The sequence below is a fragment of the Mya arenaria genome, chromosome 3 (assembly GCF_026914265.1).
Source record: "Mya arenaria isolate MELC-2E11 chromosome 3, ASM2691426v1".
NCBI lineage: Eukaryota > Metazoa > Mollusca > Bivalvia > Myida > Myidae > Mya > Mya arenaria.
In genome coordinates, this window is record NC_069124.1 from 69,366,837 (window position 1) to 69,392,374 (window position 25,538).

The 25,538-nt window shown below is 37.8% G+C and overlaps 4 protein-coding genes and 1 pseudogene across 9 annotated transcripts in view; 2 read left to right on the top strand and 3 right to left on the bottom strand.

The window, feature by feature from the left end:
- Positions 1-6,785, top strand: part of LOC128227455 (transient receptor potential cation channel subfamily M member 5-like) — a 33,706-nt gene extending 26,921 nt beyond the window's left edge. For all 4 annotated transcript variants that reach the window (XM_052938014.1, XM_052938012.1, XM_052938013.1 and 1 more), the window contains 12 exons: positions 97-197; positions 1,041-1,269; positions 1,389-1,444; positions 2,946-3,075; positions 3,397-3,513; positions 3,901-4,125; positions 4,397-4,571; positions 4,808-4,964; positions 5,096-5,298; positions 5,568-5,655; positions 5,905-6,006; positions 6,270-6,785. In XM_052938014.1, the coding sequence (XP_052793974.1) occupies positions 97-197; positions 1,041-1,269; positions 1,389-1,444; positions 2,946-3,075; positions 3,397-3,513; positions 3,901-4,125; positions 4,397-4,571; positions 4,808-4,964; positions 5,096-5,298; positions 5,568-5,655; positions 5,905-6,006; positions 6,270-6,360 (1,674 nt within the window). In that variant the 3' untranslated portion in view covers positions 6,361-6,785. The remainder of the gene's footprint in view (positions 1-96; positions 198-1,040; positions 1,270-1,388; positions 1,445-2,945; positions 3,076-3,396; positions 3,514-3,900; positions 4,126-4,396; positions 4,572-4,807; positions 4,965-5,095; positions 5,299-5,567; positions 5,656-5,904; positions 6,007-6,269) is intronic.
- Positions 6,786-7,128: 343 nt separating this feature from the next.
- Positions 7,129-8,398, bottom strand: LOC128226236 (glyoxylate reductase/hydroxypyruvate reductase-like; annotated as a pseudogene).
- Positions 8,399-10,765: 2,367 nt separating this feature from the next.
- On the bottom strand, positions 10,766-15,201 carry LOC128225567 (glyoxylate reductase/hydroxypyruvate reductase-like). 2 transcript variants are annotated; one of them, XM_052935435.1, is made up of 4 exons: positions 15,086-15,201; positions 12,125-12,361; positions 11,793-11,963; positions 10,766-11,631 (listed from the first exon to the last, which is right to left on the bottom strand). In XM_052935435.1, exons 2-4 carry the CDS (start codon positions 12,342-12,344, stop codon positions 11,027-11,029), a joined length of 996 nt encoding a protein of 331 aa, XP_052791395.1. In that variant the 5' UTR covers positions 12,345-12,361; positions 15,086-15,201; the 3' UTR covers positions 10,766-11,026. The 2 variants fall into 2 exon arrangements, with proteins under 2 accessions (XP_052791395.1, XP_052791394.1); XM_052935434.1 differs by lacking the exon at positions 15,086-15,201 and adding an exon at positions 13,149-13,247.
- On the top strand, positions 13,339-18,565 carry LOC128225565 (BTB/POZ domain-containing protein 17-like). Of its 2 annotated transcripts, none has more exons than XM_052935433.1 (2): positions 13,339-13,374; positions 16,357-18,565. In XM_052935433.1, the coding sequence occupies exon 2, from the start codon at positions 16,366-16,368 to the stop codon at positions 17,623-17,625; it is 1,260 nt and encodes a 419-aa protein (XP_052791393.1). In that variant the 5' UTR covers positions 13,339-13,374; positions 16,357-16,365; the 3' UTR covers positions 17,626-18,565. The 2 variants fall into 2 exon arrangements, with proteins under 2 accessions (XP_052791393.1, XP_052791392.1); XM_052935432.1 differs by lacking the exon at positions 13,339-13,374 and adding an exon at positions 14,095-14,171.
- On the bottom strand, positions 18,345-24,107 carry LOC128225568 (zeta-sarcoglycan-like). The gene is made up of 8 exons (XM_052935436.1): positions 23,795-24,107; positions 23,359-23,549; positions 22,606-22,719; positions 20,917-21,004; positions 20,568-20,687; positions 20,179-20,245; positions 19,420-19,540; positions 18,345-18,928 (listed from the first exon to the last, which is right to left on the bottom strand). The coding sequence occupies exons 2-8, from the start codon at positions 23,524-23,526 to the stop codon at positions 18,758-18,760; spliced, it is 849 nt and encodes a 282-aa protein (XP_052791396.1). The 5' UTR covers positions 23,527-23,549; positions 23,795-24,107; the 3' UTR covers positions 18,345-18,757.
- Between the last annotated feature and the right edge of the window lie 1,431 nt (positions 24,108-25,538).

Genomic DNA, 25,538 nt, shown 5'->3' on the forward strand with positions numbered 1-25,538 from the left:
ATTTCGTAGATGACCCACAATAATAGATTGCATCAAATATGCGGAGTTCTTTTCCCTAAAAAATAAATCTTCTAACGGTCATAATCTAAACTTCAGAACAAGATGGCGGCTGCCCTTTTGGGACACCAGTGCCTGCAGTGGCTGAAGCATCACTCGGAGAGCGAAGAGGGACGAGAGGTCGTAAGGGACCTCATGGCGTAAATATATCACAAAACTGATTAGAATGATCCATTGAAATAGCATTACATCGGCAGTTTTCAGCATACTGCTTTAAAACTTATATTCTGCTACGCTTCTCTATTAATAAATTATGTCCTCATGTTTTAAAGATGTATACACAACAACGGGACTAGCTGCTAAAATACATTATAAAATTGTGTATGTGTTATCTTTAAGCCCGTTAAGGAACGACTGTAAGAAAGGCCCTTTTCTGGTTTGACATAGGAAGCCGAGTAATTCGATAAAATTCGTATAAAACTCGTTTAATTGATCATACATCGTTGTTGTAAAGTTTCTTGATGATTTTCTTTAAACAAGACAAGAAAATTGAAAAGAAAGAAATAAAAGTGTGTCGTTCCTTTTACATCAATGGTCTTTCTTCTTCATAACTGATATCCCTGAACCATGTCTTTTTGTGGTGATTTAACAGTATATGTATTATATGAAATATACAGCATATCATGCATGCCGTTATATTTTACCTATAGTTCATGACACAGGTATTAGGTGCGTAGTTATGCCAAGCCCCCGCTATAAAGAATAAAGGTAAAATAACCTTAGACAGTTTTTTTTAATAATGTAATATATAAATATATCACCCATCATTGCCAATATTTGTTTTAAAAACAACAACAGTTCTTCCTTTATCAAACGTTACTGCTAATAGTTATACATACAGTCAGATGGGGCAGGCACGTACGAGTATGACATAACCACACACCCAATGCCCGTGCTATGTGGCAATAATCAAGATATGATTACGCAGCAATATGCACCAAACCAACTGTTTGCCTTAAACGTGAGTTGAATGCAATCTGCAGAGAATATACAGCGCGGGCACTAAAAATACTGGACGGTTGTTACGGGGAGAAGAAGGGGAATGCGAAAAAGCTGCTGGTTCGGCGGCGACGGGAGCTCGGTGGAACTTCCTGCATCCTGCTGGCTAAAAACAATCTCGTCTTCATCCAGCACCCCGCCTGTCAGGCTGTCCTCAATGATATATGGATAGCACCACTTGCCGCCGAGAACGAGACAAACTCAACATGGAGGGTAGGGTAGTTGTTTGTCTCTAGCCAGTCCTAAGTGTTGGCTTGCTTATCATGTGAATCAAATCATCCAGTAGAAAAATCACACTTTAAATAATAATGGATTGTTTTGTTTTTTTTCAGATTGTCTTAAGTGTGTTCATGCCTTTCTTGTCTGGGTTTCTTCTGGTTATGAACAGGTTAGGCATTCATTAAGAGTTATTACCATTTATATATACATTTTGTAAGACATACATCAAGAATAATCATGAATATACCTACTTGTTGTTACACAAACAATAAGAATAATCATGAATATACCTACATGTTGTTAGACATTCATTAAGAATAATCATGAATACACCTACATGTTGTTAGACATTCATTCAGAATAATCATGAATATACCTGCATGTTGTTAGACATTCATTCAGAATAATCATGAATATAACTGCATGTTGTTAGACATACATTAAGAATAATCATGAATATAACTGCATGTTGTTAGACATACATTAAGAATAATCATGAAAATACCTACATGTTGTTACACATTCATTAAGAATAATCATGAATATAGCTACATGTTGATAGACATACAATAAGAATAATCATGAATATACCTGCATGTTGTTAGACATTCATTCAGAATAATCATGAATATACCTGCATGTTGTTAGACATACATTAAGAATAATCATGAATATAACTGCATGTTGTTAGACATACATTAAGAATAATCATGAATATAACTGCATGTTGTTAGACATTCATTAAGAATAATCATGAATATAACTGCATGTTGTTAGACATACATCAAGAATAATCATGAATATAATTGCATGTTGTTAGACATACATCAAGAATAATCATGAATATACCTACATGTTGTTAGACATTCTCATTAAGAATAATCATGAATACACCTACATGTTGTTAGACATTCATTAAGAATAATCATGAATATAGCTACATGTTGTTAGACATACAATAAGAATAATCATGAATATACCTGCATGTTGTTAGACATTCATTCAGAATAATCATGAATATACCTACATGTTGTTAGACATACATTCAGAATAATCATGGATATACCTACATGTTGTTAGACATACATTAAGAATAATCATGAATATAGCTACATGTTGTTAGACATACAATAAGAATAATCATGAATATACCTACATGTTGTTAGACATTCATTCAGAATAATCATGAATATAGCTACATGTTGTTAGACATACATTAAGAATAATCATGGATATACCTACATGTTGTTAGACATACATTAAGAATAATCATGAATATAGCTACATGTTGTTAGACATACAATAAGAATAATCATGAATATACCTGCATGTTGTTAGACATTCATTAAGAATAATCATGAATATACCTACATGTTGTTAGACATACAATAAGAATTATCATGAATATACCTACATGTTGTTAGACATTCATTCAGAATAATCATGAATATACCTACATGTTGTTAGACATACCTCAAGAGTAATCATGGATATACCTACATGCTGTAATAGGACATACATTAGGAACTGTTATCGTTACGGTATAATGTGCATAATTAAGTTTTACGCTATTAAATTGATAAACATCAAGTTTACAGAACATTGTGTTACGTTGTAACCATGGCATTTAGTCACCATGATTAGCCATGCTTGTCATCTGTGCGTTTCAGGGAGTGTGCAGGGACACGGGGGGACGACGAGGGAGCATCCTTTTGTAATACTGCAACTAACTGTTGTGGCTGCTTCAGGAGATTTTACAGATTCTTTACCAGTCCGATTGTTAAGTTTACATATACAAAGGTACGGAGAATTTTTGTTTAATTTTCAAATTGCATATATGTATTCAATAGGTCGGTCATTAATGTGTATGACAAAGCGTTGTTTCACCGAACTTTTACAGGACAACATCGTTATATTTCATAGAAATGCAACATCCGTCATGCATTGGTCTAAGTAATGCAAACATTTCAGCAAAGAGGTCCTCAGCAATGTGTATAGTTTCGGTTTCCAGCTATAGCAGTTTGCTGGCAGACTCTTTGCCCTGGGCTTATAACTGTACTGAAGTTAAGTTTATTGAGAATTGTTATTTTCTTGAAGTAATTATCGCTTCATTATTTTCAGTTGCTATATCTGGTGTTCCTAAGTCTATTTGCACACGGCTTGATCACGGAAAGCAAATACGTGTTTATAGTGGTTGCCTGCTGGGTCGCCACACTGCTTATTGAGGAAGTTTTTCAGGTACGAAGTCACGTGTATTGTTTTATACATAAGTCCTTTTGCACTAGCGAATCCAGGGAGGGGGATGCCCCCCTAAACACGCATTGGTTTACTTTTTATTTCAATACAGGAGAAAAAGTAATATATTACGCAAAAAATGCATCATTTTGGACTAGAAATGGTTAAAAAAACTGCAAATACTTTAAACCAAATAAATTTCGGCTCTGAAGGAAGGCAAAAAGGTTACACCCTTAAGTTACAGCCCTACTTATGTCGAATCCTGTAACCGCCCATTTATTGTGCTGCTAAGCAAGGAACATCTTTATTACAAATTCGACAAGGTATGCATATGTGTCCATGTATCTGTCGTTTATATGTATGTTTAAATGTAACTTTATGTGATATTAGTTGTGCACGAAGCGGCTACAGTATTTTTACGACACGTGGAACTGGTTTGACCTGCTGGCGATTTTCCTGTTCGCAATCGGTACCGCGCTCAAGTACAATTCGCGGTCCCGAGAGGCAGGACGCATCGTCCTCGCCGTCGACTTTATTGTGTTCTCACTAAGGATACTGCAGGCGTTCACAGGGCTGAGGAACATTGGGCCTATGATTATCATGATCAAGAAAATGGTAGGACGATTGTACAATCTGCTTACAATTTCATGTCATTTGGTATTCATACTGAAATAATATTATGCGGAACAAATTAAACCAAACAAAACATGTTAGGATTTCGGGCCTGACTTAAAGCACCTTGATAAACACAATAAATTGAAAATAACAACACTCGCGAAAAGGTGGATTATCATGTTGATTATCTTTTCTTGAATTTTCTGGAAGGACGAAAACTGAATAAAAAGAAAAAGTTAAGATATGCGTATTCTCCTCATGTGTTTTTCAGATGATCGACCTAGGTTATTTTCTGATCATTCTGCTGGTGGTGGTCGTGTCGTACGCCATCGCTACCCAGTCCATCATGTTCCCCGAGTCGGAGCCCAGTATGGACACGGCTTTCAGGACTCTCCGGCAGCCATACTGGAGCATCTTCGGAGAACTCAACCTCGAGGAGATCGAAGGTAAACGCTTTAAGTTTGGGCGTGGCAGGCGTTACTGTTGGTTATTTAACTTTCTTCATTATTCCACTGACTATATTATATTAAAAAGTACTTCTCTTTCAGTGTTTTGATGATATTTTAGTACATTGTATTGAGTATTTTTTATCAAAGACCAGGAAGTCGTTATTTTTTGGGTTTATTCCTATAAGGGTTGAACCTTGAAACTATGTTTAATACAAGCAGATGTTTCATGCCAGATGATGACTCGTGTAGCCACAACGAGACCGAGTGGCGGTCAGGGACGGTGGCCCGTTGCCCGGATCATGTTAGCAAGTACGCGGTGCCCATCCTATTGGGAGTCTACATGCTCATCGTACAGGTTCTCCTCCTCAATCTGCTCATCGCCATGTTCAGGTAGGACAAAGTTGGGTTTGAGTGCAATGCATTTAATATACAAATTCACATCATCATCAATATTTTCGACAGCGCCACCATCATCATCATCATCAAGGTATAACAGGTACTTCTATTGTTTCCATCCCCAGCTACACGATCAGCGTGGTTCAGGAAGAGGCGGACAAACACTGGTGCTACCTGCGCTTCAAACTCATTCGGCGTTACCATGACCGATCCTTCCTGGTGCCGCCCTTCATCGTCCTCTACCACGTGTACCAGGTCGCTTTCACCGTCTACCGCAGCATAGGTCGCTGTGCCGGCTGTATGGAGGAAGAAGCCAGTGACGCATTCTGTAAACACTGTAGCTGTATTTGAACATATTTGAGATCGACCTTTTTAAAGATGCTTGTACTTGCTTCCCTTACATCGCTATGGGTTATTATATGTATATGGGTTTCTTCCACGAGACAGTTTTTTCCTATGTGACCAGTGTTGTAATAGATAATCAAAAAGCGAATAGCCCCGCCTGGTGATATGTTAACAAGTTGGACCGATTAATGCCATTTTTTGTTTATAAATAATGCTAAAAATGTAGTCCTTTGATTCCTCTCCCTCCCATAGGTAAGGTGTTTAGTACGAGCGAGGACGAGCGGCTCCAGATCTGGGAACAGATGCAGTCGGAGATGGATGTCGAACAGCCCGGCGACAGGTCCGGCTGCTGCCATTCTAATTTCTAACATATTCTATGATATTGTGTTTTTAGAAAGAATGTATTCAGTTGCCCACATACAAAATTTCGCGAAAGTAGCTATTGTTACACTAGCAATTCAAACTTACTCTAAATTATTACTTCTTGACAACAATGATGTAAAGCTAGAGCATTAAAGGTTGAGAATATTCACTTAATCAGCGAAAGAATGTAATTATAGTATTTTAAAAATTTGATATAACTTTTCAGGGCTTCACTGCAATCACTTCCGCGTAGACAAAGGCGGACGGAGCACGACAGACGTCGGCTGAACGAACACACGTTCACCGTATACCAGGACAACCATGACAGGTTAGAGACCCGAGAAAACGGTTTCGGAAAAATCATATAGGCCTGTGTTTGTTGGCTTGGACATCTATTATAGATCTTATTACTGTTTGCAAGCTTCACATTTTTTGCAGTTTTCGGCGCCATACGTTGTTCATGCAATGGAAAGTTGCAACTAGGATAAAATTAACTAATGTGTATAAAAGTGCTGAACACTTGCACAGAAAAAGAACTACAAATGTACATGTTCTGGTTACCGTTGTGTAATGAATGTTGTCTTTTTGCAGACTGCGGCCAATGGCGCTACGCAGCAACAGAGGGACGGAACATGACCGGCGCCGCCTCAACATCCTCTCTGAGGAAATATCCTCCTGCTGACACCCGGATCTCTTACTTTTGAAAGATTTCAACGAATATTTTGTGATACGCAGACATAATAGAATAAGCTCCTAACAATTAGGGATATTCTTAAGCATGTGTTAATGCGATATTGCAAAAATGCTGTGCAGTAACATGTACTAAAAATCTGAAATTACTCAATCGTTAGCTGAATTATTAGAAATGAACGAGAGTACTGTGGTATGCTGGATGCAAAAACCTAGAACAAACATGAAATGTGTATTTAATTAGTGTACATTTTCAGTTATCTGTGACACTATGTATAATTTATATACACGACACTATGTGTAATTTATATAAACGCGTGCAGTTATAAAACAATTATCTTGCCTGTTTCTGTTTGATGCCTTTTAAAAGTGCTGCGATGAAATTATGTACTTGTATATTAAAATATGATAATATTATCAATGTGTTAATTAAACATTTTGGTTTCCATTCCTTATAATTCTGACACGAGTTTCAGTTCCTCCTGTATCTTGGCAGAGATTTCAATTCCTGGTGTATTCCGGGAAGAGGTTTGGTGGGTGGGTAGCTATGGCAATCGGGGCAGGAAGTTAACAATCCTTTTGATTCGGGGCATGTGGCTGAGAGATCTTTGTGAATGGCGTTGGATTCCAGCACTTGTGTATCGTGAGGTGGGGTGTATAGCATGGCGAGGATATTATACGCTGTGCATAAGGTCGGGCTATCCATTCCCTTTGTATCGAGCCAGGTGATTGCTAAGTCATTGTGTGTAAGGCGTTGCGTCTAGGCATTGTGCATCGGGATGTGGATTTGAAGTCCTACTGTATCGTGGCTGGTGTTTGGAGCGGCTCCCGCGCAGCCTGCAAGAGTGTTTTTCACTGCCAAGTCCACTATGGCGTGCCTCGCCATAACGGTCGCGCTACCAATGTGGGAAAGAATCAAACAATTGGCAAACTTCAAAAACCGATGATCCGGTGGTAACGGTTCCGGTGACGTCACATCAAACCTGCTCGTAAGATTTCACCGGAAGTTAGCGCAATGTACAGCGCGTCTTGATCGACAAGAAGTCCCCTTGACATGTTGACGAAAATTGCCGTGTTCTTCATATTTTGAAATGCAGTGGCATTAAACAATTTGTGGTTACTTTGATTGATAGAGCAGCAGGCGATCACAATGTCTGAATGTTCTAGAAGCTTGCCAAAGGACACGTATTCCGCGTCGACATCCCCGGCGTAGTCCTTCGGTGACCTACTGCAGTTCAAGAGTCGCCCGATGCTGAAGGCTCTTAGCCGATGGGCGAAGTCCAAAACGACCAAGGCCGACGATACCGACGATAGCTCCCCGGAGTTCCTGTCCAAACAGATAGAGCATGCCTTCGACGGCGCTTCCCCAAACACCGCTGGATACAGCCCGAATACCTACAAAAAAGGTAAGTCATAAAACATTTGCAAGGCTGTAAAACACGTACAATAACACACTACTCATTATTAAATGCTTAAGAGTATGTGTGCCGTTATGATCATAAATATTTGATAGGACGCGGATATATAGTTATTGTTTAGAAGTACCTTCTTTATATCTTCGGGCGGTGGCAAGAGTGAGGGCGATTGTTGCCTCAGCAACGGCGTCGGAATGTACGTCAGGTGTGTATCCCACGGCGATGTTACGACGGGCGCACTCCTTCAGGTCGATATGGTCCAGGCCAACTGACATTGTGGCAATCACTTTCAACTGCGGACCTGTGGAAACGAAGAATGTTATATGACGTTGGTTGAACAATTTTATATGAAAAGCAAAAACATACAGCAATAAAATACCGCATACCTGCAGCGTTCAATACTTCCGCGTCCACCGTTGTGTCAGGGTCGACGATGAGGGCGCTGGCGCCGACAACGTCCCTAAGCGGACGATCTAAGGCTGCGGCGATCTGGCCTTCCTCTTCTTCATCGCAAAACATCAGGTCGCATGACACCTGCAGCTGGGCAAGCCCTGCCCCGTCCGGATTCTTTGATTTACAAAAACTTTCGGTCGTTCGCTCTCCTGCTTTGTTCATAAATGAAAAGAGAATGGATGTAGTAGCTTACGCATGTGCTTTGTTCAAGTGTCAACACTTGACTTACATTACACACGAATGTCCCAGATCGCTCACCCGATTTCCATAGCTCAACCTCTTGTTAGTTTGCTAACATCAACATGATTATTTAAGTCTATTTAAGCCCATAAAGATGTAGTACATGACCATCTCATGATCAATCCTGCGAATGAGGGGCTGTCTGTTTCTTCCGATAATGTTTTGTTTTCACTGAAAACAAAATTGCGTGATCGACCGCTGGCTGCGGTTTAGTTCGAAATAAACCTTATGTCGAAAACCGGCCCTGACAAATAGCCGGCGATCATGTTAAAAAGTTCATGCCTTTAAACGGCTCGAACCGATAACGTGTACATGCATCTACAGCTTCACTGGAGAATTAAACATTGTCGTCAGTGACAAGAAAGCAATTGTCGGCAACAACGCGCGACGGACAATAGCTCAGTTTTAGTTTGTGTAATGCTCAGGCGGGCTTCAATAAGGTGAGGTCAGTGTGCGACAGGTCAGGTCAGGTCAGGTGATGACATATCGGTTGAATGTATCTTTATCATACAATACCCAGTTTTAGTGACCCCAAATGATGTTACATTTGAGGATAAAATAATAAGCATTGCCTTGCGTTGTTTAGGGTTCCCTTTTAAGCCAATGACTTCTTTTATTTCCCCGTAACATGTGTTCAATGGGGACGGGCATACCCAAACAACACATTCAAATGTGAAAAGAAAAAGCATTATATGTTAAATTAATTAATTTTCAATTAAATATTTACTTAATTTTAGTACATACTAAGTAGGAGAAAGACAATTTAATACCAACTTCTGTATTCTAATTCACTATTTATAAGAAACGGGTGTTTGGGGCAAAGACCAACAGCCCTGCGTTCAGTTAAAGCTAACAGCCTAAAACGTTAGCAAACTGTTTTCCTTTCTATGTCTGTTTAAAACTTTAAACGTAGTCCATACACTGAAAGATTGGAACCAACGTAAAATCGTTAGCTACCGTCAGCACTGAAGTGAGGGCAGGTATGCATGATATTACACTATAAATATACAAGGTTAACTATTTTTTATTCCTAAAACTATATAGCAGTATTATTGAATAATGGTATAATTATTGAATAAATTCGGCATTGTATTATAAAGATAGAGACCGGACACAAACAATTAGAAGTAAGGCTTATTTAACAAAACATACAATTCACAAATGTTCAAAGGGTTACTCTGACCTTGATCTCGAAGGTTTGGACACCGGTCTTAAGGGCGACACGTCCTCATAATAAAAATTATGCTGGTCACTCCTGCCAAATATTGATTTTAATCCGGCCATAAACGTGAAAGATATGGACCGGACACGAAAGGAACAGACCGACGAACGAATTTAAGTTGAGAAGGTTGCTGAGACCTTGACCTTGAAGGTAGAGATACGGGTCCTGTGTGGTCACTTCTCCCAACTAATTTTAAATATCGTAATTGTTTGACAAAGATAAAGGCCGGACACAAACTATTAGAAGTAAGATTTATATAAGCAAACATACAGTTGAAAAAAGTTCAAAAGGTTGCTCTGACCTTGATCTCGAAGGTTTGGACACCGGTCTTAAGGGCGACACGTCCTCAAACTATGCTGGTTACTTCTGTCAAATATTTTTTTTTAAATCCGACCATGAACGTGAAAGATATGGACCGGACACGAAAGGAAGTGAGAAGGTTGCTGTGACCTTGACCTTGAAGGTAGGGACACGGGTCGTGTGTGGTCACTTCTGCCAACTAATTTCATATGACAGAGATACGGACGGACACGAACTATTATCACTATGGCTTATATAGCGGAACAAAGTTCAGAAGGATGCTGTGACCTTGACTTTGAAGGTAGGGACATGTGTCTTCTGCCCAACACAGCTTCGTGCTATGATGGTCACTTCTTCCGAATAGTTTTAAAATCCGTCCATGAATGAGAAAGATATGTAACGGACACGAACTATAATCACTATGTCTTATCTAGCATAACAAACTAAGTTCAGAAGGTTGCTGTGACCTTGCCCTGTTGCCCATGAATGTAGGGGCACGGGTCTTGTGCACGACATGTCATGCTGTGGTGGTCACTTCTTTCAAATAATTTAACTGTCCAGCTATAAAAAAGAAAGATATGAACCGGACAAAAACGGGACGGACGGACGTGACGACGAGCGCGATTCCTATGTAGCCTAACAACGGGGGTATGATTATGGAAGTGTATAGCATAATATAGACACCATCATGCATTCTTTTCGACTCAACTTGACGAGTTATATCACGACACATTGTTTAAATGATGTCGACTTGTGAACTTATCAACTAGATATGCAGACTTTATTTTCAAGAAATATTACTACATTGCAAACACTTTTTCGACTTGACAAAAAGCAAAACAACATCCTGTGTCAATAATTAAACAAGTCTTCACTATTTTGACCAAACTTACTGTTAGAAATCTCCGAGCCGACATAATACCAGTCGACAAAATTACTTTTTTACATCATCAGTATATTATACTAGTATATGTCCCATAAGTACATGTATATAAAGCAATGTTGCGTTTATCATAACCGAAACATGATCATATAGGGACAGGTGTTTCAAGCGGCTCCCCGCGCAGCCCTGCAAGCGTGTTCCTCACCGCAAGGTCCACCATGGCGTGCCTAGCCCTCATTGATGCGCTTCCTAGGTGAGGAAGAACCAGGCAGTTCGGCAACGTCAAGAGCCGATGGTCCGGGGGAAACGGTTCCGGTGACGTCACATCGAGACCAGCTCGTAAGATTTCACCGGAAGATAGGGCATCGTAAAGAGCATCTTGATCAACAAGTATTCCCCGTGACGTGTTGATAAGAATTGCGCTTTTCTTCATCTTTTTGAATGCAGCGGCGTCAAACAGATTGTGGTTACTGGGATTGACTGAACAACAGGCGATCACAAAGTCTGAGTTTTCCAGAAGCTGGTCAAAGGACACATATTCCGCTTCAACTTCGCCGGCGTAATCCTTGGGCGATCTGCCACAGTACATGAGACGCCCGATACTGAACGCCCTCAGCCGACGTGCGACCCCGAGTCCGATCCGACCGAGTCCTACGATGCCGACGGTAGCGCCCCGGAGCTCCTGGCCACACAGGTAGAGGCAGCTGTCCCACGTGCTTCCCCACGAGCCACCAGATACAGCCTGTACACCTGTGATAGACATTAAGAACGGCAAAACTTCAGTATCATCATTGATTCTATATGAAAACGGCATAAAACAATTGATACAAAAAACACAAGGAGAGTACTCCTGACTATTCTGTTTTAGGTGAGAGGGTTATTATATAGACAATTGCTGAGTAGAAATATACCTTCTTTGTGTCTGCGAGCAGTGGCAAGAGTAAGGCCAATTGTTCCCTCAGCGACGGCGTCAGTGAGTACGTCAGGAGTATATCCGACGGGGATGCGCCGACGGGCACACTCCTTAAGATCGATATGGTCGAGTCCCACTGATACAGTGGCAATCACCTTCAGTTGTGAACCTACAAAAAGACGTAGCTTTAAAATTACTGTTCGCAAATAAATAAAAAAAAAATTGTTACTGATGGTATCAAACCAGTAAATTGTTCTTTTAGAAACGGCATTAACTATAACGTTTTGTTATGCAATCATAGCACGCGATCGAAAAACAGGTCCCGTTTACCTGCAGCATCTAGCAATTCTGCGTCCACTTTGACGGGGTAGGGGAGAATGAGGGCGTTAGCGCCGACGACGTCCTTCAGCAGGCGTTCCCGGGACACGGAAATCTGACCGCCCTCAACTTCGTCATACATATTCACATCACATACCGCCTGCAATTGGGTAAGCCCCGTCCCGTCCACTGGGATTTTCTGAGTAAGGTACGCCTTTGGCCTTTCGCTCATGGTGCGTTTTGATGAAGCTAGATAATAGATGTTAATTTAGTATATTCAATTATGAAGTTAACTATAATGAAAGTAATGTAACTAACCACTGGAGTACTATTACATAAAGCCATTGATGCGAGCACATAACCCGCTGACCTCATGTTATCTATATAGGCATTAGTTGGTGATTTAGTGATGATGAGTAGGGGTTAAAGCCGAGTAAAGCAGCTAGCCTTAATTTGGCAGCTGGTATTCGGGTATTAAAGTCTAAATCCGGTCGCACTATGATTCTTTTGCATGGTCTAAGTCACAGGCGACAGATGCATATACTGTGTATAAAGGCTAGGAAAACATAAAAAAGTAATTTGCTTTAATATAACAGTCTAAAGAATATATAGACTAGGAAAACAAAACAAAGTTTGCTTCTGTTCCCTATGGTTTAATGTGTATGTTAGGAATACATAAACAAATTAGTTTCGCGGCCTCCGAGTGTCCATTGTGGTCGAAGACTCTGCTGTAACCTCCCTTTTCAGCTCGCGGTAATTTATGGTTTTAAGGAGTATTCTGGACTCGATATTGACCGGCGGTTCCGCGGTACGCAGAAACTAAACATTTTTAGCATTGCTCGGTACGCAAGCCCTCAAAATCGTTTATCGTTTATTACGTCGAGATACAAAATGTACGTAAGGAAGTGAATAACATCCACATGTTTATTACAGCTTGTATGCATTCGTCAATGTGTTTATGTGTGTGTGTTCAGTCATTCTTATAACTTATTTGAAATAAAAGGGAGGCAAGGGAATAAAACAGAAAATGGCTTACCGACAGGAAAAAATAGCTATCCTTATAAACGTTAAGATTGAATTGTAAATTGACTGGTTGCTACGTTGAGTTATGACAGTGACGATGAATAAACAGCAGCTGATAACATCATGCTTATTCGCATGTGCATCAAGTAGTCTACGTCAGGTTCTATCAAAAAAGTTTGTTTACCTCCCTTCGTTCGCGAATCGCCATTTTCAATTCTTTGTTTACATTTCGATGGCAGGTAAGATGAACGTAAATTGTGTTATATATTTGAATTGAAATAAGTCTTTATCATGAAATAAGATATTGCCTTGGTATAAGTTTGAATGTGACATTAATGTGGACTTAAACGAGATGGTAACAAATGTGCCATTATCTGGATGTATGATATGTTATCAAACGTGCAACGAGGTTACCTTTAATTTCAAAGTTCAAAACTGACTTCAAAGTTCAAGATGGCATTACTGAAATAATAACGAGTAAAATGACTTTCATAGTGCAATTATTTTTCTTCGATTGTTAACAGTTAACAGCCTCAGTGGCCCTGACATGATATACTTTTATTAACACCTGTTATTAATCTTGCGTTTAGATCAAACGTATTTAGTTTGTTTCTCGTTCATGAATTAAGCATACATACTATACAGTAGATATACGTTTTAAATAGATGATAAAGTTCAACAGTTGCCAACTGTTTAATTTATAACTGAGATATCTAGGGCTCAGTGCTGTATTTTCTGTGAGGGTATTGTTTCTTTGGTTGTATTGTTTTATTTTGGTAGAAACCATGGAAACAGCCGTTTATGAATGTGCTAAATTTTCTCTGGAGCTATTGGGATTCCCAAGAGCAGTTTCTGGTCTTTTCTGGTCTTATTTGGTGTTTTATGCATGCAATAGACTGGCGCTACGATCAATACCTATGTCTGGTTGAAACTACAAATATCATTCTTGCTTGGAGGATCAATTGCGTCGCAGTTTTGACGGTTTTATAAAGAAACATGAGCTTAAAAATCGAATTAACAGAAAGGACAATAGATGGTATGGCCAGTGGCATTTTTGGATTAAATCTAGTTCTTAAATGAAGTGGACACTAGACAGTGTATATGTTTAGGGTTGCTCTTCAAAAGGTTTGAAAAGTATTTCAATTTGACGGTGTCACTTTCGTACCGGGATAAAACTTTCTGTATACAAAACATAAATACGATTGCCTTACCTTTCCTATGACAGAATACCTCATGAAAATATAAGCTATGTGTGAGCATCATCATTTGACGAAAAAGCGATTATAGATTAGTAATTTGTGCACCTGCACACTTCTTTAAACTCATCATTTTAAATTCTTAAGAGATGAATACTGAAAAAAATATTAGGAATCATAATTGAATTTTGAAACTAAAGAATAAATATTAACGAATCGATTTTGCATGAGCCGGCAGTTGTTATGTTTATTTCTTATTGACTGAATCACTGTCAACCCGAGGATTTATTGTTTTAAAACAGATTCATTTTTATACTTAAAAAAAGTTTGAAAGTGGGGAACGATGAAATGGATTCGGTACAAAGTAAGACCCCTTAAGTACATCCTAGATGTTACAAGTCAACAGGTTAAATAAATCATGTTCTTTTACGTTTGAATACACATGTAATTAAAACTGTTTAACGCATCGTGAAAAAAACTATTACTGGTTTTGCTTCGTCACGTACGATAAGTCAGATCAAAAGCTAATGCTAATTAAGATTTATATAACTAAAATATATGTTATTTCAACTAGTTTGTAGTTTTTCTTGCATAGTTGACAACGAACATTTGTTACCCAAAACCTCATTCACACAGAGCAAACTTTGGTGAATAAACCAGCTCATGTAAATTAAAGATTCTAAAAGGAGAAGGTATTATATTTAAAGTACTTTGCTCTAAATTGATTATAAATAAGCGATCAGATTAACCTTACCTTAAAGGCTTATATTGTTCGATCAGCTGAATTAGATGTTTTTTACTTAAAGCATAAAACGTAAAGCTGATTCATTACTTCGTAAAAGATCTAACATTCTCCTATTTTAAAGCAAGGAACAAAAGGAACTAACACTAGTGTTGGATTTAGTTCACTTTTAAGTAAATGAACCAAATTCTTTTGAGAGGTAATTACTATTTGCCAATACCTATTTTCTTTTCTGTACCTTATATACTATAACTACTGTTGGTCATTCATGAACATTTGTGAACATTTTGGTTATTGGGTAAATGCCTTGTACTTCGTGTTCGGGCTTTAAATTGTTCATGCGAAGAGATTTTTTAAAATAATTTGGCATTTTATTTTGTTTTCCATGATAAGGTCTGTACGTCATATGTCAAGGTGACAGTCAAGGTCACACTTAAAGATCATTGGTCAAAATGCCTTTTATTCGGCTTATCAGGACTTGAGCTGGAGGTCAAAAGTCAAGGTTGCACTTGAGGGTCATTTGACTTGAGCTTTGTCGTGTTATTTTTTTTTTTTTAAATAGTTTGGCACTATTGTTTTAGGTTAAAGGTCAAGGTTGCGCTTCTGTGTCATTTGTCAAAAACTTTTTGGCTAGTCCGGCCTGAAACGTGGTCTTGCATACGATGATTTTGAAATCACTTGGCATAAATGCTCACCATGACTAGACGTTGTTTCGCCGGCAGGAGCCATTATTTGTATGTCAAAGGTCAAGGTCACACTCTAAGATCACTGGTCAAATTTCTTTGCATTTTCGGTATGTCCGAGGGGGGCGGGGGCGGGGGGGGGGTAACTTGGCACACTTGTTCGCCATGCCTGAACTCATGTGCGTAGTGTGGGTCACCAGCAACACGTATTTTCAGGCGTCAAAGGCCAAGGTCACACTTTTTAGGATATTTAGTCAAAATACCTTGGCGTTTGTCAAATAACTGACTAGCGCTTAAGTTTGCATAAAATGATTATAATAAGGTGCTCATGTAATAACATGATAACATGGGGAAGCATATAAAGTTTTAGAGTTTCCCTTCTCTGTCTCTATTTTAAATATCATTTTCTTTCATTTGCCCAAACCCTTTGTTTGCACAAATGTTGAAAACCTGGTTTAATGTTTCCATTTCACCCTAGTTCAGATGCACTTACATACATTGTTGCACTTTATATTTTACCATTTTTACTGTGAATACATTGCTGTTGTCAGCTGACTATAAATTGAACACCTGTGCTATGTAATTTTATTTGCTTTCTAGAACCTGAACATGGACTCCCAGGGCGAGGTGATAGCAGCGCCCCCTGACCACGCACCGGAAGTACTCACCGACGAGCGGAACTTTATTCTCAACGTAGCCCAGTTTTTCAACAAACCGGAACTCAGTGACGTCACGATCAAAGTCGGAAACAGCTGTTACCATGGACACAAATTCGTGCTCGCAAAATCCAGTGACGTATTTCGGACAATGCTATATGGCGGTGGCTGGGCCCTGGGTGACGAAACTGACCTCATCCTGAGTGAGAGTGAAGAGTGCCAATCAGTGTTTGATATATTTTTGAAATTCATGTATACTGCCGAAGTTTCCGTCACCGTGGAAACGGCTGTGGGCATTTTATGCTTAGCAGATAAATATAACGTAACGTCGCTCAAGGAATTATGTGTTCATTATATGGTGCGTAATACACAATCACCGAAGGTTCATAATGCGTTACACTGGTACAATTGGGCGAAGGCCCTTCATTTGCAGGAGCTGGTGGATTCATGTAGCAAAACCATAGCTTGGAATATGGAAGCCATATTAGGTTCTACAGAGTGGAATGACATGGATATGCACTTTGTACAGGATGTCCTCAATAATTCTGGACTTGTTGTGGCCAATGAGTATGATTTGTTCACGGGACTGACATCCTGGCTCCTTTGTGAAACACATAGACCAAACCTCCGAGAGAATGCCCAGAGACTATTTCCGTTAATTCGGTTTCCACAGATGCTAGTTAGACAGCTGTTTGAGATAGAACAATCAAACTTTTTCCAGCTTGATGAGACGGCAAACGTCCTCAAGGAACTTGTTAATAAGGCGTACCGTTTTCGGTCCCTGTGCCCCAGTCAGGGCGGCCTAGACGTGTCTTTCAGCGGTCCCTTCTACCGGCCGCGGAACTATATGGACTTGGCCGTGGACTCTGTCCTTATGCAGAACACACTGAGGTTTGGTATCCAAGTGGATGTACGGACGTACGCTGGCCCCGTGGTGTCCGAGAATCGTAGCGGCGAGTGGAAGATCACATACCGGAAGCACGATAATAGCTGGAGCATCAACCTGTTTTGCCACGACTCCGCCATGCTCAACGGGGAGGCGTATATTGAGGTGAGCGTCATCATCTACAACAACGACGACAAGGTGATACAGGTTGACATGAATCCGGCCACCTCCTGCACGCGCACTAACAACGTCAGTCTTAATGTTGACGTTAACAACATTTTCTCTTCAAAGAACATGGTGTTGCTTATAAAACCGGTACCACACTGAATGCCGTGACTTACGCATTTTGTATTTACGGGCATTACTATTTGTCAATGTGTTAAATATTTGTTCTCTCCTCGCACTTATTATGATGAATTTTTATGTATTTTAAAATCATGGTCGTTAAAAACAATTTGCATAACTTGATACATGTTGCTGACCATTTGCTATGTGATATCAGGTACACGTATTATTGCGCGTGTACACATTTTGTATTTGGAATAAACTCTAAGCTCTACATTTATATCACCAGTAACGGCAGTTAGGCTATGTATGCTATCCTGGTTTGTTCCAGATGAATTAAGATAGGTGTTTTGTGGTGAATGGTAATTTGAACTTATCAATTAAACTAATCAATCAATAACGATATATATGTATAAAGTGTCTTGTATTTGTCAAAGCTGATAAATTCAATTCTTTAAAATACATTATATTTATATAGTCTTAAAACACGTTTTGATCGAGTATGTGTCTTAAATTCACATCAAAAGAAGTAACTTAAAAGAGTTTATTTGTTATTAAGTGCATTTATCATAAGTCTGACTCTGCACTCAATATTCAGTTTTTATTTTGCATTATTTCTTTAGTAAATAGTTTACATATATTTATTTGTTTCCGATTATCTCTTATCTCAACGTTTATTGAACTTTAAATGCACATATCTTGTTTTTTGATTTTACAACCAGTCTTGATATTACATTTTATTTGTTAAACATGTTACCAGTCCATATATAGGGTACATATTTCATGTGTGGGTGTAGCTGTGCCAGGCGTCTTTCTTGCCTACTGAACGATTATGGGTAGTTGTTTCACACGTACCTCTCTCTACTCTGTTTTCCTGGCACAGACTCTCAGTGAAGCAATCAAAAGTTTACATAGGTACTGAAGTTTTTTTACATGGCTCTAGTATGTTCAATCGTTTGTTCAAATAAATGTCATAAAAATGGTATGTTTTGTAAAACTTATTCAATCGAAAGTGACTATAGTAGTGCATGTTGAATAAATCACGTCCATGATAACCTTTATTGGAACACCAGTTTGTTAAAATCATTCAAGTATTACAGTAACACAAACCATCAACTGATATGTATTTGACAACATGAAAACAACATTTATTGAAAAAATAACGTTCAAAGTGCTAGGAGCAATCTATCATATCTGTTTGACAACGGCCGGTAGGGGGCGCAAGGAAGAGTTGACCGGAAGTACACATACACAGCTGGTATACGTCATCTCTAGTGACGTCACTTTTGTTCCCCGTGCTAGGGAAAAGTCCTGGCAGCAGAATATTTGTGGCGTTCATGAGTATCTGTACAAAAGAAACAGCAGAACATGACTTTGAAAAACATTCGTTTACACCGTTTAACACAAGTTCTTGGAAAACATTCAACTTAAGTTTCCACAAGTCGCTCTCTCTTATATTGGTTATGCCAGTTTTAAAAAAGCAACACCTGATTTATGCGTACTATAATAGTATTGTTTCAACACAGACATAAGTTTTCTAAGAAGTACTATTTATAATAAGTTTTATTATTATTATTATTATTATTATTATTATTATTATTATTAATTTTAATATTATTATTATTATTATTATTATTATTATTATTATTATTATTATTATTAATAATAATTTTAATATTATTATTATTATTATTATTATTATTATTATTATTATTATTATTATTATTATTATTATCATTATTATTATTATCATTATTATAGACATTAGTCTTATAAATATGTATGTTCATAGTTCCGTGCAGATAGACCTACTGCCTATTGTCATCCTCTGCTTACCTTTCTGTCAGCGCGCAGCAGCAGGTCGTTTCCGGTGTTTATTTCCACATTGCCGACAAGGGCCTCCACTTGTACACCTTGCCGCCCGGACACCTGGATGGAACTGGACACAGATTCCAGCCTATAGCAACATGGAATTATCGTTTCAGTGATAAATTTTAAATTGGGATACGCTCTGAAACCCATAGTTACTTGAACATTTTTGACGGTTTTAAAGGGACTCGCTCATGTTTTTAAACCAAAAATAAACATTCCGGCAATACATCTAAAACACTTATTTTAACATTATTGTATTCTATTATATTGAAATTGCAATCATAGTCTTAAAAAAGTATTTTGGTTTTACTGGGCCATTAGAGTCAGGAAACAACAAGATAACCGAAACATGCGCCACTGGGGCACCAGGACAAAAATACCTTTTATAAATACATTATTAACCTCACGTGATATTGTCAATTGAACAATCACGGAACAAATCCGTTATTAAGATTATAACGCTAATGAAAATTATGGTCTTAAAGTCGACATTTGAGCAAATATCGACATTTGCTGAAGGGTTCCAGCGTGTTATCTTAATTCGTTTTGACACTCCTAAAGATTTGCCACACTTTATTTCGCGATACTTAAAAGTACAAAAAACATGAATGAGTCCCTTCAATGCATTTGTATTAAAATGAATGTACATATACAAGAACAATAAAAAATATGGAAGCATTTGCTTCAAAGGTGACATATGGTTTGGTAATCTTGAAAGTATACCTTAAGGATCCTTTGTTTGGTCCTCGTATGTTCGGTGTTTCTATAGAACCGTTGAATACAGCTTTTCCTGAAATCGTTATTTATCATAAGAATAATAATGGACAAAAATACACAAAGTTGTGCGTCTGAAAATGTATTTAAATGCCATAATGTCTTAAACTTTAAATATATCGTTCTAAAAATACAGATTCGTGATCTTTTCTTTTAAGGAAAGTTTAGGAAACGCATACTTGTACTGTATATGTAGTCGCTATGTAACGGCCTGTTTGTAAAATATGGACGACACGAAAATGTTGTTTTTCTAATAATAACATAATGTGCGCATGTGTTAATCCACTTCATTTTCTGAAAATGCAACTTAATTTTAAAATCTATTTCTACGTCTATACCGCTGTATGTGACCTCGTCCACACCGTACGTTACAGCCTTGTCGGTGACCTTGAACCTCGTCTGGTTGTCAAGGTCACGGACTTCGAACTCGTCACAGAGAACCTTCACCCGTCCACTGCCTGGAACATGAAGAACACGTTTATGTGTTCAATTCTATTATACACAATTGAAATGAGAACGTTTTACCATCCAAGTACTTTATATACCTATGTAACAGGATCTTCTCAAATCTAATTATTACATTTTAGCTTGTAATTATTATCCGGAAATTACTTGTTTCATCTTTCAAATCGCGGTCAAACATGACTTTGTATACACAATATATCACTGAATACCTGTATTACCTACCTAAATGGAATTTCACAGATTTCCCTGTATCACCCGTTCTTGATTTTAACACAATGTCTCCTCTAGATGTTATGTTCAGTCTTTTATTCTGAAAAAAAAAATAATACGTGAGCTATGTCAGTTGCAAAACTAAATCAGTTTAGATATATATGCATGAACAACCCTCATTATAGCATATATATATGCATGAACAACCCTCATTATAGCATATATATGCATGAACAACCCTCATTATAGCATATATGCATGCACAACCCTCATTATAGCATATATATATGCATGAACAACCCTCATTATAGCATATATGCATGCACAAACCTCATTATAGCATATATGTGCATGAACACCCCTCATCATAGCATATATATGCATGAACACCCCTCATTATAGCATATGTATGCATGAACACCCCTCATTATAGCATATATATGCATGAACAACCCTCATTATAGCATATATGCATGCACAACCCTCATTATAGCATATATGTGCATGAACACCCCTCATCATAGCATATATATGCATGAACACCCCTCATTATAGCATATATATGCATGAACACCCCTCATTATAGCATATATATGCATGAACACCCCTCATTATAGCATATATATGCATGAACAACCCTCATTTTAGCATATATATGCATGAACACCCCTCATTATAGCATATATATATATATATATATATATATATATATATATATATATATGCATGAACACCCCTCATTATAGCATATATATGCATGAACACCCCTCATTATAGCATATATATGCATGAACAACCCTCATTATAGCATATTTATGCATGAACAACCCTCATTATAGCATATATATGCATGAACACCCCTCATTATAGCATATATATATATGCATGAACACACCTCATTATAGCATATATATGCATGAACAACCCTCATTTTAGCATATATATGTATGAACACCCCTCATTATAGCATATATATGCATGAACACACCTCATTATAGCATATATATGCATGAACAACCCTCATTTTAGCATATATATGTATGAACAACCCTCATTATAGCATATATATATGCATGAACAACCCTCATTATAGCATATATATGCATGAACACCCCTCATTATAGCATATATATATGCATGAACAACCCTCATTATAGCATATTTATGCATGCACAACCCTCATTATAGCATATATATGCATGAACAACCCTCATTATAGCATATTTATGCATGCACAACCCTCATTATAGCATATATATGCATAAACAACCCTCATTATAGCATATATATGCATGAACACCCCTCATTATAGCATATATATGCATGAACAACCCTCATTATAGCATATATATGCATGAACAACCCTCATTATAGCATATATATGCATGAACAACCCTCATTATAGCATATATATGCATGAACAACCCTCATTATAGCATTATGGCTTTACTGACATCAACGATCTGTCAACACGCACATTATACAACACGCACATTATACAACACGCACATTATACAACACGCAACACGCACATTATACAACACGCACATTACACAACACGCAACACGCACATTATACAACACGCACATTATACAACACGCACATTATACAACACGCACATTATACAACACGCACATTATACAACACGCACATTATACAACATTTCGTCTGTTTCATCAGCAGTTATCACTATGTTATTACCGTGCCGGAAGCTGAGGTAATTTTGCTGGCGTGTAGAGTCCTCACCACCTCCGTTCGTCCGCCTACCGTCAGGCCGCTACTGGACAACGTCACCGTACCAACGTTCAAACCGGACTGGAACAGTTAAAAAATCATTTGGTTGTTGTATTAGTATGATGTGCCTTTTCATTTTTTTGTGCATTTTCATATTATTTTTATCTGAAGTACCGGTAAGTTATTGCCAAAAAGGCGCCAACCTGGCTGATATTTTGTAGAAAATAATACTTCCAACAGCACCGATAGACGCTCGAGCGATTTACAATGTAAGATATTCCGATAGTCATTAAAATAGATAGATTGTATCTTACGTGATTTATGTACAAATATGATTTATGGCAGCTCATTATATTTTGGCAAACAAATACGTGCAGTTATTTACCGGAGTGCATAGCGTGGAATGGCTAGTTGTTCCTCATTACCAATATTTTGGTACTTAGGGTATTATTTTATTTCAGATTTTTAAGCACCATATTATACGGACGTTTCTTAGCAACTGAAAGATCGAAATATTTTAAATGCCTCAAATAATTGTTTGACAGATCATGCAGTACTCAGCTTTCGTATTCATTATATGATGTTTCATTGGGTTATAACCACAGTCATTTTAAACGACCAACTCCTATTCACAGCCTTCATTCACACACACGCACGCACATACGAAGGCACGCACGCACCCACACGCACCCACACGTTTCAAATACTCCGTTAACTCACAATGTTAAAGTTGAGAACCCTGAGAATCCAAACAGTGAGAGCGAGGTTCATGATGACGACGACGAGAATGAAGAGCACGATGGCGTACAGGCACTGCTTCCGGCATCCATAGATGCCGGCGGGAGGGTGCACCGGCCTGCTGAAGTCCATTGACCTCCCACCGCCCATTGCAACCGGTTGTCAGGTTTAACCTTTAAAAGACACTTTTTAATGTCAGCCTATAGCAATAACATTTTAAAATTATTCATTAAGTTCTGGAAGACTTCTATAATAAGTAGATATATTATAAAAACATCAGTTATATTCGAAACGTTAAAAATACCGTGACTTGGATCCATTTTAATCTTTATAGCTAAACTTCTAATTGTTTGTTTTATCGGCATGGTAACTATATTTATGACTATATTAACATCGTTTCCTGAAATGGTTTTCCTACCTCAAAACAGCTGTCAGTAACGTTTCCAAGTTTCACTTCAGTTTAGGTCATCATACCTTTTGTTTACTGCAAAGTTGAGTATATATTTTACTATCCTGCACATAATATCACTGGTCAGTTACACAATGTTCTTCAGTTACCAATTCCCAATCAATGTTCTCCCTCACATATTGTTCAAGGTGATTCAAAGAAAGCACGTGCATTTATAATACAGGAAATATTCCCCAGAAAATATATCGAGACAATATCATAGCAAGAATGCTGATATGCCAGTTGTGCTGGAAACATAATTAAAAGCAGAGAGGCGCCGGGGTAACGCAATCTCTCATGTAGCGGGTGAGATCCGCGCTGTGGGGAAGAGGGTCAGCGGGGGGAATTATTCGGATGGTTCTACAGTCTACATCGTAAACCCAGGTGCCTTAATACTGACTGAATTCCAACGACTAGCTCAGCGTGTGAATGTGTTTTTTAATTGTCATTTTAAATACAAATAATCGTATTCATTGGTTCGCAATTAACGTGTCGATATTGGCGTCAATGAAAACAAAACAAACAATACGCGTATATTGGTACCGACACTGGCCTCAAGGATCCTGTACCGGTACGTGTTGATACCGTTAAATATAGTGATAAAAGGCAAAACGTATTTCAATTATTTTAAAAATGATGTTTCCAAGACGTATGAATGTGTATATTATTAAATATCGAGTGATTAGTTTATGTAAGACTGGCATGCATAGCTTTTCCAAGTTACTAAATGAATTATTTTATTATAAACTTTATGATGATCTTGTACATTTATAAAACATATAACATTGCTGGAATAAATGCTTTTTATCAGAAATAATCAGCCAACGCCAACAATGTCACGGGCAATGTAATTGAGTACAGGTCTCGGTAGTTGAAGTATTTTTAAATGCAAGTCTAAAACCGGTAAGAAATATTTTTTGAAAATATGGCATCCAATGCCTACAAATAAGAATTTACCACAATCAGACAAATTGTCGGGATAAAAATAATGTCTGAATTGCCATGCGTATTACAATACTTGGATGCCATATTGAAACTTTTCCAAATTAAGTTTTAACTGGACTGTATATTCCTTGAAATTTAATCCCTTTAAAAGAAACGAAAAATTATTAATGCTTATTCTATCCGTCGCCGCTTGTCGTTTTATCAACGTTACTTAATTATTTTTCTTTTGATTATGTGGAGGTGCAGAGTCTGACGCCGAATAGTTGGACTCGTGTCCATAAAAATGAAAAATAAGTTGAACTGCAAGCTGTTTTCATATTTGGTGCTTATGGGAGATACTATAAATTTATTTTTGTATTCCATAAATTATTTATTCATCTGCATATGTAGAACATAAACGCAACAAGACAAGTGTGTGCCTAGCAGTATATCACACGAATAAGTTAAAATCTAATATATATCATAATATTGTAAATTTAGTGTAAAATAATTAATCAAAACATTGTTCACTCTCCGGTCGCTGATACTTCCATCTAGGATACAGTATTGTGGTTATATATCACTCGTTTCTAAATCAAATAGCTCATTGTGTGTAGTCGACAACACGATATATCAATAAACTTTAAAGGAAATCAATATGGTTTAATAATCAATTATTATTATTAATCATACTCATTTTCGAAATCAGACATGACCAGAAAAAAACAAAAACTAGCGAAGCATTTAAGTATGACCTCACGGTTGAAAATTGACCCAAATGTGTTTTTAA

Coding starts and splice junctions, on each gene's coding strand:
- LOC128225568 (XM_052935436.1), bottom strand. CDS start 23,526: ATGGGCGGTGGGAGGTCAATGGACTTCAGCAGGCCGGTGCACCCTCCC. Junction 20,688..20,916: donor ATCTGTGAAATTCCATTTAG/GTAGGTAATACA, acceptor TTCATGTTCCAG/GCAGTGGACGGGTGAAGGTT. Junction 19,541..20,178: donor CCAAACAAAGGATCCTTAAG/GTATACTTTCAA, acceptor ATGTTGCTATAG/GCTGGAATCTGTGTCCAGTT.
- LOC128225567 (XM_052935435.1), bottom strand. CDS start 12,344: ATGAGCGAAAGGCCAAAGGCGTACCTTACTCAGAAAATCCCAGTGGAC. Junction 11,964..12,124: donor AGAATTGCTAGATGCTGCAG/GTAAACGGGACC, acceptor GTCTTTTTGTAG/GTTCACAACTGAAGGTGATT. Junction 11,632..11,792: donor TGCTCGCAGACACAAAGAAG/GTATATTTCTAC, acceptor TGTCTATCACAG/GTGTACAGGCTGTATCTGGT.